General features: G+C 33.2%; 1 protein-coding gene across 1 annotated transcript; it reads left to right on the top strand.

The window, feature by feature from the left end:
• The first annotated feature begins 601 nt into the window (after window positions 1–601).
• On the top strand, window positions 602–7,231 carry LOC108772001 (protein FAM49B). Its single transcript, XM_018537435.1, has 6 exons — window positions 602–719; window positions 1,255–1,479; window positions 4,184–4,518; window positions 5,517–5,596; window positions 5,699–5,825; window positions 6,057–7,231. The coding sequence occupies exons 1-6, from the start codon at window positions 635–637 to the stop codon at window positions 6,192–6,194; spliced, it is 990 nt and encodes a 329-aa protein (XP_018392937.1). The 5' UTR covers window positions 602–634; the 3' UTR covers window positions 6,195–7,231.
• The last annotated feature ends 7,435 nt before the right edge of the window (window positions 7,232–14,666 follow it).

Raw genomic sequence — 14,666 nt, 5'->3', positions numbered from 1 at the left:
ATAACAGTATACGTATACGCCGTCATTATATACTGAACTGTGTCTACCTCCGCAAAGTCTATCGCGTAACTGTCTAATATATTATTGCAATGCCCTGTACATACATATAACATATTTCAGAAGTTTACTTTATACAATAAGCATTTGTTTATATCACTAGATATAAGACATGTAATGAGAATAAACTGCTTATTCTTATAAAGTTGTCACTGTATTATTGGTTTGAAAGAAGTAAGGCAGTTTGAATTATAATCTCTCTCTTTGTTTCTTTCTTTCAAGTATCAAATTGAAGAGAGATGTTGATAGAATTGAAAGAAAATGGTAATATGTTCAATTATTTCTGAAAAAACACTGAAGATAAAATCAGAGAATGTGCAGCCTATGCTTACGTTGATGATCTGTAGGCATAAATTGTCTCTATAAATTGATCAAACTAATAACTAATAATAATTTTTTTTCAATATTTTTGAATAAAAATATAGCACCAGAGTATCAGAATTTGTACAATTAATGATTAAATGATGATTTGTGTCGATCGCAAGTAAACTCGCATCATATCAACCGAATTGCTTTGACTTGCAGATGCCTTTCACGTTGTAAAGTGACTCTCATCGAAAGAAGCTGTACACTTACGATGGGCAAGCTTTTGAGTCTTTTGGCTCGAGATGAGTCTACCTGTTGCACACCTCAGAAGTACGACGTCTTCTTGGATTTTGAAAGTGAGTCGCATATGATATTTCGTGACAGTTTTAATCTTTATTCTAACAATAAGTGCTGTTCTTCGCGTTACTTGCTGTGTAACTAATATTTTTTGTAATATACGAGTATATAATCCGATTCTATTATAAATACACATATACATTAGTGAAATATTATAAAAATTGTAGTCTCGGACATAAGTATATAAAGCATGTTCAATTTATTGCATTTTCTTAAAAAAAAAAAAAAAATTATAATAAAATCTAAAGAAAAACTAACAAAATATTGAAGTTATTATGAAAACACACATTTTTTAAAATAAAATTGTTTTAATTTATTTTTTTGTTAAATATAGGATATTTACATTCCTTTGTGGGAATGCTTTATACTTTTATCAAAGCTGCTTTGATCACAGCAAAAACAATTCTACACGATAAAGAAATGAATATATGTATCTTCCATAATATATCGAGATGTAACAAAAGCTTTTGTATAGCAAAGAGACATACATATTGTTTAATAATTATCGATCTGTCCTATTTGTCTGTTCGACAGATGCACAACCGTCGGACATCGAACGTGAAACGTTCGAGGCTGTGCAAAGAGTGCTGAAAAATTCAGAGTCCATTTTAGAGGAGATACAATGTTATAAAGGAGCCGGGAAAGAAATCAGAGAAGCGATCTCAGCACCCACGGAGGAATGTCAACGAAAAGCATACCTAACCGTGGCACCTCTTGTAGCGAAACTCAAACGATTCTACGAGTTTTCCTTGGAACTCGGTACGCTTGATTAATCATATTAACGATAATCTTTTTTATAAATAGCAATATTCTACTTCACTCCTTGGAAACTCGATATCGAATATTGGAAAAACTACTTTCTGTACCTGTGGAATGTTTTTAGCCATATTTGTGGTGTAAGTTAGTTATGCTAGGTACTGGTGGTTATCGGAAATACAAAATGTGGAAAACAGTATTTTAGAACAGAACCGGTCTTCGCATTCGGTATATTTATATTTTAATAAATTTTTTTTAATAAAAACGCGTAGAGTAGATTAATCAAAAGTGCAATATGTTTAGGCTTCTGCATTTTTATATTTTGGTGTTTCATATTAATTATTCTAGTAAAATTAATGCCCTTATGTTACTACCCAAAATTACTCACACTGGTTACTACCCCGAGGTATCCCGATCTAAAATGCTATTCATGCCGGCCTGGGACTTTTCAGGGTCCTTTGTCCCTTTTCTCTACTTACCCCGCACCCCCTCTTGGCAATCGTTTGGCATAGGGTGCTCACTTCCTTTATTCATTTACCATGTCAGTGGTATGGTTCTATGTTAGTAGTGCAGTGAACAAGCATCGTGCAGTGTTTATATTCTGAAGGTGAATATTTTTGTATGTATAGAAGACAAACTTTTCGTTAAATATGGAAGAATTGTCTAGATCAGAGAATTTGAAAGGTAATTAAATTATTATTCTTAAACACAGTAAATATTCGCTAATATTACACTTATAAGTATAGCACTGAAGTTAATGATAATACACTGACTTTTAGAGAGTAGGTTTAATATATATATATATATATTATATAAAAATATATATATATAATATATAAAATCTTCCAGAAACAATTAAAAAAAATCATTTTTACAGATTGAATACTGCTGAAAAAGAAGCTTATCTACGGCAATATTTGAACGAAGACGATTTGGGAGAAAATGATCTATCATATTCTGATAGTAAGGATAAAGATAAGATTGGATGTCAGAACAACCAATGAATGACGAATTTTCGGATAATGAATTCGACGATGATGAAATAATGAACGTTCAAGATGAAGCAGAAGAGTGCGTTCATGAAGATGATGAAGAAGAAGACGACGAAGAAGAGAACGAAAATCAGCCATCTACGTCTTCAGATCACTATCAGGCTAAAGATGGGATTCAGTGGAGCAAAACTCCACCATTGGTTTATCAAGCACACAATATTGTTAGCCAACGGAGTGGTGCGCACAGATCAACTTCATCCATTTGCAATACTTTCAAATGTTTTTTAAGTTCTGAAATAGCTGATATAATAGTTCGTCATACTAACAAAAAAGCAACAGCTGTTTATCAAAATTTCAATGAAAACAATCCTACGAAAACTCCACTCAAATGGAAAGATTTAACTGTTTCGGAATTTTATGCATTCATCGGTATTTTGATTACATGCAGCGTCAATAATTCTACATCGGATAATGTTTTCGAATTGTTCAAGAATACCTCGTATCCGCTATATTGTGCAACAATGAGGATGAATAGATTTTGCAATATTTTGAGATTTCTCCGTTTCGATGATGTGTTCTTATGTACCTAAGAAGAACAAAGCTGTCATGTTATTATCTTCTATGCATGAAAATGCTACATCTGAAGCTAAAAGAAAACCTGAAATAATTAATTTTTATAATAGGACGAAATCTGGTGTCGGTGTTATGGATAAAATGTTATGGATAAAATCTGTAAGTATAGCGTTAAAAGACGAATAAATAGATGGCCTTTGGCATTTTTTAAATAATATTATAGATATTGCAGTTTTAGCTGCATATATGATATATTTTGAGCACAACACATGCTCGAATTTAAAACTGACCGCCGACGAGTTTTCCTAAGACAATTGGGAGAAGAACTGTGCCTTCCAGTAATTGAGAATCGAGCTACAAATCAACAAGTTATCTGAAATCTATCGTCAAGATTGGCTATTGAAAGCATACTAAATAAATCAATCACCAACGTTGCTTCCACCTCAAATACAGCATCAGCAGATACACCACCTCGACGAGACTTGACTGGAAGGAAAATTGTCTTAGAATTAAATATATTTTTTTATTAATAACATTTGTTTATGTTTTATGTATTAAATATTTATTCTTAATAAAATGTACTTCTAATAAATTAACAGTCTACTAATTTATAATTTACATTTAATGTTTCCAATTGAAAATGTGGATATCCTGGGTAGTAACCAGAGAAGTATAACATTTGAGTTTGGACGCGTGTGATAATTGTTTTTTGAAGATAAAAAAATCTTTAAACCAATCTCTTCAAAATCGTTCAAATAATGGGGATCTGACCAGATAAAACAATTTTTTTAATTTACCGAAAATTATTTCAATGCAAAGTGCCAAGTGGGCACCCGGGTACTTGGGTAGTAACATAAGGGTTAATATGAGAAAAAAAAGAGAGAATGTATAAAAAAATTATTGATAGTCATTAATTTGTTTTTTATGACTATCAATTTCCGACGCTATTATATGCTATTAATTTCTGTATTACTTGCTTTTAGACTACATAATGTTATGTAATAATCTCCATAATACATGTATTGCTATTGATTTATTACATGTAGTTTATTTAAAATTATTGCGCGCAAACAACATTTCTATTTCATAAATAAATTTTAATATTAAGTTCGATAATAATTTTTATTAATTTATTTACGTAGAAAGGATTGTACCGAAAATTCTGGGACAATTATGCTCGGGAAATCTTTCACCGACGCAACATCTGGAGACGCAGCAGGCACTAGTGAAACAATTGGCAGAGATATTGGAATTTGTGCTGAAGTTCGACGAGTATAAAATGAAAACGCCAGCGATTCAAAATGATTTCAGCTACTATCGTAGAACATTGACAAGGGCATCGCTGACGTGCCAGGACAACGCCGAAAAGGACCTAGTTGTTGGGAATGAACTCGCTAACCGAATGTCCTTGTTTTACGCCCACGCGACACCCATGCTTCGAGTTCTGAGTCACGCGACCATTACTTTCTTGATGGACGTAAGTGGTATTGCCTCTCTACATTGTTCCCGTTCGCGCAACCTCCCATTGTTATCCAGACAATTATTGATCCGACCAGATGCTAACTGATGGCAATTAGACGAAATTCTGCGGTATCCAGGCGGTTTCTCGGTTTGTCCCTTAATCATTCCGATCAATTCCGAAGTAAATCTAGTTTCTATAATTCTGTTTTCGTAACGTTATGTGTTTCATTGCAATTATAAATTCAGATATAATAATTTTTGATCGATCAATGTATCTTATAAAATAGCAAATTTATTATTTGTTAATAACTTTTTTAATGAATTTATATTAATTATGTATAAAAATAATAAGCTTTATATATATGTATAAGATTGATTCTGATAAACAATACAATTTTATCTTCTATGTGATAAAAGGGAAGAGTAAATATAAAGATTAACGTCAACATTTTTAATCTTACATCTATTTGAAATGTTTTCGAGACTTTTTTATTAATTATCCTGACACATTTCTCAACAATATTGCAATTAATCGTAGACTTTCATTCGTATTGATTGCGATGACAAATAACCGCGTTACATGATCGACATGCGATATAATGACAAGACAGAGAAGAAAAATGTCGACGAGAATAATGGCTCTGCTGAACTGGAAAATTGACAGGTACTCTAGCCTGCGATTTAAATTACCCGAGCTCTATATAGACTACATCGTCAGACAAATAAACGTGGTACGGATATATTCGCGAGCCTGATATAACATGCAGGTTTTTAATTAAAATCGATAATGAAACAATAATCGATAACGAAGCAATAATTTAATATTTGAGTACTACCTTCAATTTGTGCAAATATGCATTTCATGATTACAGAATGCCTTTTAAAGACAAACTTTTCAAAAAATATAAAAAAATTTATATTGAAAATATTTGTAAATTCAGGATAACAAAGTTGCCGTTTCCAACAATATTGTATGTTTATTATACTCACAAAGCTGTTTTTTTTTATTTTTAGAACGAAGACATAGCCAGGGAAAACATTACAGAAACACTTGGTACCATGGCAAAAGTGTGTCTTCGAATGTTGGAAAATCCGTAAGTATCTATCTATTTCCATCAGTATGTAAAAAGAAGAGACTTGTCTTAAGAGAGTAGGAATTTCTTCGCGATGCTAATTTAGGAAATATCTTCTACCAGGAATTTGTTGGCGCAATTCCAACGAGAAGAGACTCAGCTCTTCGTCTTGAGGGTTATGGTAGGTTTGGTGATTCTCTATGATCATGTACATCCCCAAGGTGCCTTTGTAAAGGGTTCGAACGTGGATGTGAGTATAAAAAAATTTTCTACTACCATTTTAGGAACGAGATTTTTTTTAACTAACATTAACAATTCTAATTTTGTTTTTTAAATATATGTATATATTGTATATTAAGAAAATTTCTTTACTAGAGGAATATTGTCGAGTTTTGTAAATATTTATTGTAAAAAAAAACTGCAGAAAGAATCTCCTATCGCCTTTATATTCCTTCGATCTTATATGGTCTAAATTTAACAGGTCAAAGGCTGTGTGAAACTATTAAAGGACCAGCCGCCTTGTAAAAGCGAGGGTCTTCTGAATGCCCTCCGCTATACCACGAAACACTTGAACGAGGAGAACACGCCGAAGAATATAAAGAATTTGCTCGCCGCATGATTACCGAAGCAACGTGGTTGCTGTATCAGAAGCTGAGACTGCCGACCGCACTTCCTTACAGATACTTTTCGAGCGGTATCATTTCGAAGGACCGTCTTTGTTATAGGTCCGCGCTTAAAGTGCAGCCTGCGTCAGGCTTCTTTCTTGCATGCGTCTGGCAAACAGTGGACCACACGCGTGTCCTCGATATAGCTCTATGTCGAAAGCTGCCCGAAAACTGCCGAGACAGTTGAAGTCTTCGAACAACAATTATTAAGTCACACGACAGCGTAACGATTGATTTTGACAGAACGATTATTGCGCGTTTCTTTTATTTTCTTACTGTTTTCTGAGGAGTACACATATTGCGATTATTATTTTTTTCTATTCTAAAAAAATTATTGCTGATATTGCTATTAAACGTTGCGAAGCAACTATTGCCGAGGCATTGTCGAATTTCGGCAAAACTTCCACGCTTTATTCATCATTTTGATTACATTCGTTGACATTAATATTTTCCAATAGCGAATCCCTCAGGACCTCAGTTTGCAGAATCTTCCAACGACAAAGAAAGTTAGATAGAAGCTACAATAGATTTTTATGATAACAGATTGTTCCCCGTAGTAATGTTTTCCCTTGGTACAGTGTTCCAACCAAAATCATCTACTGACATGATTTCCGGCCGAATGGGATAAAAAGTTAATTAGAGCATATCATAGTGTATTTAAGATAACGTGGATTACGGAAGTGTTACGAAGAGAGCTTTAATCACGTTATGGATATTATGGAGATTTTTAGCTCTTGTTTTCTTTGTTGAATGGCGGGCGAGAGGGTGGATTGTGAAACTGTGAACTGCAGAGTCGAATATTGCCGAATCACCGAGTATAATCGATAATTTTACCGGTGTACCAATATTTGAAAAGTATTAAATATTATATTTGTACGTGATTTTTTTGGATGAATTGAAATCTAAAGTCATTTTGTAATCTTTTCGTATACACGCGATCGAAATTATAATAAGGAAACCAAAGATGCTTTTAGTGTATAGTATAAAGCTACGAGAACATCAAAGATGTGATTTATTATTATTATATTATCGTATTATTATTATTAATATTCTCATAATGAGCGATGTTACAAAAGTTCTATTTATGATAACTATAGCGAACTCACATATAACCGCGATATATTTCAACGGTTACGTCATTGTTTATATATTGACGCAAAAGCATTTCCGCCTATGTGCAAATGCAATTAGTCATCGCACAACATTATGATATTTTGTCTCTTTAACATTGATGCAACTTTTTTTATTAATCATTTTAAGTTTTGTTATATCAAGAATTTTGTCACGGTTTTTTTTAATGTTTTTAATTAAATTATAATCTTCAGGTAATTTCTTATAAAATTCGAGAATATGTCTCTTACTTGACCAGTTTTTGATCAGTTTTCTATATGGCTTTTAAAAATTTTATGAAATTTGTGAATAGATATCGGATTATCAGATATTTCAAATTTTTCATACTAAAAAAATTTGTGATAAACACATTTAAGACCGTTTTTATATATACAAGTGACGTAAATATCGGAAATGAACTTAAGGAATTTTCGAGCTGACTTTAGCACAAAACATCTTCTTGCGCGTTTTAGAGATTAATACCTTGAAGACTGCTTGCCGACCATAATGTGGAACCTTGTGTGAAAGTACACGTAACCGGAGATCACACGTTTACGTAAGAATTTATCGTGAAATGTTTATTAGTAGCGAACCTCAGATACTCAAATACTGTATATACAGATTGTTACAACATATTATCGACATCCGCAAATATTACTGTTACATTGGCACTTCAGCAACAAGTGTCCTGACTTATTGCCTTGGTAATTTTTAAGGGAAAAGAACAAAAATGAAAAACAGTATTCAGTTATTTTTACGTACCGTTCGTTGTATGCTTCATTTTGTAACGTTACTCACACAATGTCAATTAACACGAGAAATATTATATTATCGCACGTATTACACGCACGCACGTGCGCAAATTGTACTTGAATTAAATTAAAATCCCCTGAAACTCATAAAGCTTGAAATTATTTCAGTAATTTTGTATTACTTTGATGAATCATTTTATCGTTTACTACCTTAATGTTATTATGATAAAATATTTTTATAGACATTATAAAATAGTTTTTTCACATTTTTCCAAAACGAGACATGCGCATCTAAAAAATTACATAATTTGAGATAGTTATAAACGGATTCCATATAGAACATTTATTTTATTATCTATACTTTAACAATGATGAGAAAAATGTACAATATTTTTATGTGAAATCTATCTTATCAATAACTGACAAGATATATCAACAATTAATAAAAATATAACAATAGAAGTATTATCAACAATTAATATTATCATATATTGATGTACCATCAGTCGATAATTTAAGAGACCAAAGGTTTAGAAAGGAACGGACAGAAAAATTCGTGATCCTTATAAAAGGTGACGCATCAGAGCTGAAGCCCGCCATTACATGACGCCACGACGGTTATTAAGGCGCAATTCTTTAAATATTGATTGAAAGCGGGTTGGAGTCTGTGGGTGGTGCTCAGGGGAGCCTGGAGGGATAGAAGCGGAAGGTGGAGGTTGGTCGAACCAGCGAAATGAGATGAGAAGGTTGACCGAGAAGGGGAGACCATCTATTATATATGATGGGCGCGGTCGCTCTCTATGGATTTTTTGCCATTATAAATGCAGGCCGCTGCGAAGATAAATTTTTAATTATCGGCCCGCAAAAAGTTTGATTAAAAGAGTTTCTAATCTTTGGAAAAATATCTTGACAAATGATATTTTTAGACTGATTATTCATGCGAATACTGTAGCTTGTATTTGACTAGATGTTCATTTTCACAAAATTTAATAATATTTATTATGATTAACTCTCTCATACAAATAGCATATTTTTAATATTGAAACATAAATTTTTTGCAATAAATAAATTTGTATCGAAGGCATGTGAATTTTTTTGTATTCGATCTTAATTATACATATTTTTCTCTACAATGAAAAATTAAAACATTACTGCAATAGTCTAAAAGAAAAGGTTGTTGAAATAATTACAACGTATTTTCGAAACTATCAATAATAAAATATTTTTAAGCATCATTTAGATTGTTATATATTTCACAAAAAATTTTAAATTATTTTTTATTTTTTTTATAATAATTTGTATATTATATATAATATTTTATAATAAAATATCTTTATATTCCCTGCTTTTACTCTAATAATTATAAACAAAATCTAAACAATCTGTTCTATTCCCACAAGTAGTTTTCATCGTTTGATGTATTTATTTTAAAAAAATCATCGATCTCATTCAGCGATAATTTGACAATCGCGATTTCTTTCTGCGTTCTCTCTCAAGCGGCCATGTTTCCGAAGGCGTCCGAGAATGTCGCCCAGCTTTTGTTTTGCCTTTAGCACGACCGCCACCACCATCAGCACCACCCTTATAAGTTTCCCCTCCGTTCATCCCCTGACGCCACGCACAACTCTCTTTGGTTTCACCCTCTTTTTTTTTCAGACTGGATGCTGCGGTGCAAGAGAGATGAATGCAGAGGAACCCCTATGGATTTTTTTTCTGTACCACGGGACCGCTCTCTCCGCACCCCTCTACGTTTGCGATGTTTTAAGGGCTGCAGCAACGCCTAACAGTGATCCTAAGGTAGAAAAAAAATTCAACCTCCAATTTGTAAGGTTGGCGGACTGTTTAATTGCGATATCTAGTTCCTCCTCGTAATCCATCTTTTCTTTCTCTTACTACCCTCCTTCATTACCCTATCTCTTTCTGTATCTTGTTCCTCTCGCGGTTTTCGAGGCGTCGAGATGGTTCATAAGGGCTGCTTGCTCGTTAATCTTCCGAGACGTTTTTTCTTTTCTTTTTTACCACCCTGAGGCGCGACGTCGCTTCGCTCAGGGGAATAATAATGAGACTAATCCGCGCGACACACCTTGTACATTAATTCTTCGCACGCAGCATTCCTCTCAGATCGGCCACTTGAAAATCCCAGTGATACATATCGCGATTTATTTTTAATAGCGACAATTTAAAGGAAAGAAACCGACGATTCTGAGGAACGAATGGAAGCAATTGAATCGTTGGTACGAAAAATAACAAATTTTACAGGTGAATATAACTGTCTAATCTCATAAATATTACATAAAATTCTATTAAAGTTCTTGCAATATAATATTACAAACACATGATTTTATACATAAATTTATACGTCTTCATATAAAATCATATTAACAAATAAAAATTAAATAAATAGAACGATTATAATATTTTATAACCTCATATAGGCGAATAAAATAATATAATTTTTACATTGTAATGTACATATACATATATGTACAAGTTTATAATTATAAAATAAATTTATATGGATGTGTGTTCTCTCTCATATCTTATCACATATTATTCATTTAAAATTTCCTTTATTCTATACTTCATCGTATATTCCTCATATTATTTATTTTAGAATGGAATTATTAAAAACTTTTTCCAATTACTAGCAAATTGTCTCTTGTTATAAAGACAGAAATATGTCATTTGTATAAAAATTATATATTGTGTGTGTAATCGAGTATTTATTTATTTCATAAAACAAATCAAGCAAAATATGTTTTACTCTGCATGAAAAAAAAATGGCGAATGGAATATCTTAGCGCATCTCTGAGTTTAACAAGCTTTCCATAACAAAACGCAAGTGTGTCAATTTGTGATTTGCTACGAAAAAAAATCTACTCAGCGGGCGAGCATAATGTCAGAGTTTACAGTTCTGGCAAGCACCCCTCACGCGGTTAAATCGTGCCACCCCTTTTTGTCCGCTGTGCGGGACATTACGCAGCTTCCCCCTGTGCGGCCGGTCTAATTGTGATATCGGCTTTTTTTCGCTCGGCTTTTTTCTTATCCTTTTTTTTTCAACTCATCACCGCGTCTCGCTTGCTTGCTCCTCGCGCGCGGTTTTTTGTCCGTTATTTTCCCGCCACCCGGTAATTATGTGGGCGCGGCGGACCAAACAAGGGAAGAAGCGGACGCAGCGTTGAAAAAAAGTCGCTTTGCATATTTAAATCCCGTTCGTAAAATCAACGAGGAGAGGCAAAGGATGAAACATAGAGAGCGAGCGAGACGGTTGAATAGGGCGAAAAAAAGGGTGCGTTCTGAGCCAAGCTACCCCTGCGACGATGGAACGAGACGAAGGACGGCAAGGGCGCGTGCGCCACGACAATGGGCCGTGTTTGCACACCCGAAAATTGGCCGACGCAAAAAAACGGCTACTATCTCGGCATGAGACAAAAACTACTTGGGAAGAGAAAAAAAACAGTCAAAGGGAAATCACCTAATCAAAAGACATGCGCTAACTATAATACCTTCGTCATGCTGGCGCTTACTTGAAAGAGTAGTTTGCTTTCAAGTTCACAGTTAAGAAATATGTCGCAGCGGTATTAAGGAACTTTATGATAGTATTTGGATAAAACACTAAATAATTGATTTGAGGATTTATATAAAAAAGTAATTTTATGAAACAACATTTCGAATACAATCTTGCTTGATTATAACTGCGACTATATAAAATTATCGAAATTTTACATTGAATATATCGGCATGTTGATAGAAAAATGATATAAGCAAAATTAGCACTTTTGAAATAATAAAAGGAAATCGACTTTCAAAAAATCAACTATAATAATGTTGTGAAAAAACTATACATTTATTAACGTATTGCTTTATGAAATAATGTCACAACTCTGATAAGCAATAAACTTACACAATTCTATGCTAAGGTTGTAGTGTTTTAATGAGTCATGACAGTTTTTAAGAATACATTATAATTCAAAATATAATATGTATAAAAAAGTAAAGAGTTATACGTATCCATTATCCTAATTAATGTATAATTAAACCGTCCTAAAAATTAAAAAAAGTTTAAAATGTTTGTGATAAGGCTCAATATGTATTAAATAACTAATATAAAGAGATAAGGGCAATGAGCCAATAATTTCGTTAAAATCTTTAAATTAATCTAATATATTGCGAAGAATATCACTTAATTATGGCGTTTCGTCCCAGCTTCCAGTACTGGACTCATCAGTTTATCAAGGCATTGTGGAAGCCTACCTTATACGCCTGAGAAAGTTATTTAGTTGAGATTCTATATAAAGAGATATACGCGTATCAAAGTACTTGCGAGAATTTTGCGAATATCTATGTAGACCCCTGATGGCGGGTCGACGTAGTAATATTCTTCGCAATATTTATTTAAAGTAATATATGTATTCCCCTCCCACCCATCCCCAACTTGCGCGCCGAACAATCGTCGGTCTTGAAATGCAACTCTAATAATCTGAAATAACGTCCCTTTAATATACTTGTAATTTTAAACGCATTTTTTTTGCTCGCGTAATTAAAAAAAATTTTTTTAACGCTTTGTTGAAAAGTTACTAATTTTGAGTTGTGTTATTTTTCTATTGACGCGATGATATTTTTTATCATTAATCTTAATTATAAAATTATATAATACTTGCAGTCACATAATTCTAATATGAACGATTAAAAATACAAGAATGAGAATTTATTAACGGTTATTTATTAGGCTCAAGATAAAATATTTTCCCCGTTTTATTTTTACGGTAAAGATTTCAGAAAGGTTATACTGTCTCTCTCTATTAACTAATAAATAATTATTATATCAAAATAATTTTAACATGTCATGGAACTATATAATTTCTAGTTTTTTCATTATAAAATTACATTCACTATTTGCTTAGAAAAACTTTTAATCAAGTCGTGAAATCGATTAGAACCGCAGGAGTATTTTTCTTCCAGGTGTTGTCGACAATAATATATCACGTGCATCAATGTGTTATAAGATACGTGAACATAGGCCGGCATCGATCACGGGGATTAGTTGGATCCAATTTTCCGCGGGCGATAAATTAGAATTTATGAAATGAACGTGAAAGGCCGCGCGCAAGTCCTTCGAGGGTGGGCTCTCTCGCGAGGGAAGTCCAGTCTCTCCCTGCTGCCGTTCTCCATCTACAAGTACCTTCCTCACCCTCGCGAACCTTTCGCGCTCTTCCTCCCCTTCTCGACCGGAACTAATAGTTTTTTCTCTGTTTTTTTCACACGATGCCCCGCGGTGCCCGATAGAATCGCATCTTTCTGATGGTCAGCAATTTTCGTGCTGACTTTCTCATAAAACTTATCATTACATCCATTGAATGAAGGATAATTTCATCCTCGTAACATAAATTATTCTTTTTATGTATGTAGAATATTTTAAATATTCTTTACGTATCTCCTATAAGAGAGTGTGTACGAAATAATATAATAATATATTCTAATTCTAAAATTCTTTTATTTATAATTCTGCTTTTAAATATAATCTTTTCTAATTACTTTAGAATTTATTAATATTATTCCACATTTTTGGCTAAATACTAATGCATGCTCTACAAATTCACATAAGTATACATATTTACGTTAAAAAAATTTTTTATAATTATATTATGAGATTAGTATGGTAAAGTAATGTTAATGAAATACATATGGTATTGCATTTAAAATATTATTTCTAGTAAAAAATAATTTCTATTAGAAATATTGCTAAATATGTTTCAGTTTCATTTACATGATAAAATTTTATTTTCAAAATCTTGAAATTGATATATTTCCTCTCTGCATCATGTGACATTTAATTTTACTTCTTAAAAAATTTTTTTTTAATCCAATTGTTGCGATTATTGTTTGCCAATCATTATAAGGGTCGCGCTTTGAGAACACTCTATCTTAGTGCGCGTAGAACCAGTCGATCCGTTCGATAGACATCGAGGACCGACAGATGTTTCCCATTTTTTTCAAACTCCCTCTCTTCGACGGAACGCCGTTATTTTCGCAAAAAAGTACCCCGAAACCGATCGGCCGCTTCCGCACACACGTGATCATGTCCCGTTTCACGAACGGATGTTTCGCCGACCGATCGTTCCCTTTCGAGGGGTTCGGAAAACGCTTCGTCGAACAGCTCGTAAGCATCGATCTCGTATCGCTTATCGTTTTCTTCTTCTCAGTTCGGTTATAAGTCACCGCGTTGCGTGTATCGTATATCCAAATGAGCAACAACCACGTTCTATTTTGAAACAAAAAGAAAAAGAAATAGAAATCGATGTCACATAGTATAAATTAGATATTAACCTTTTCTATTTCCACCTTAGAACTTTCTAAAGCTTTTTTCGCTCGAATTTGCTGCATAATAAAATAAATATAAAATCCTTGTGACTTAACATTAACATCAGATATTTCATCACAAAATCCTGTTTTCAAAACTACGTTTTGCAGAGATACAGAACGCAACTTTAGGTGGCAGTTACTTTTTTTCATGGAGATTATAACGGTTGGTCATCTCCCGGGGTGGTAGTCGTGTAATCCCGT

This window comes from Cyphomyrmex costatus, unplaced genomic scaffold (genome assembly GCF_001594065.2).
Source record: "Cyphomyrmex costatus isolate MS0001 unplaced genomic scaffold, Ccosl1.0 scaffold172, whole genome shotgun sequence".
Taxonomy (NCBI): domain Eukaryota; kingdom Metazoa; phylum Arthropoda; class Insecta; order Hymenoptera; family Formicidae; genus Cyphomyrmex; species Cyphomyrmex costatus.
Note: the sequence above shows the minus strand (reverse complement) of the source record. Positions and strands in the feature narration are given on the sequence as shown.

Excerpts from the sequence above, each read along its gene's own strand:
- LOC108772001 (XM_018537435.1), top strand. The coding sequence starts at position 635 with ATGGGCAAGCTTTTGAGTCTTTTGGCTCGAGATGAGTCTACCTGTTGC. Across the intron at positions 720-1,254 it reads CGTCTTCTTGGATTTTGAAA|ATGCACAACCGTCGGACATC; the intron begins GTGAGTCGCATA and ends TCTGTTCGACAG. Across the intron at positions 5,597-5,698 it reads CTTCGAATGTTGGAAAATCC|GAATTTGTTGGCGCAATTCC; the intron begins GTAAGTATCTAT and ends ATCTTCTACCAG.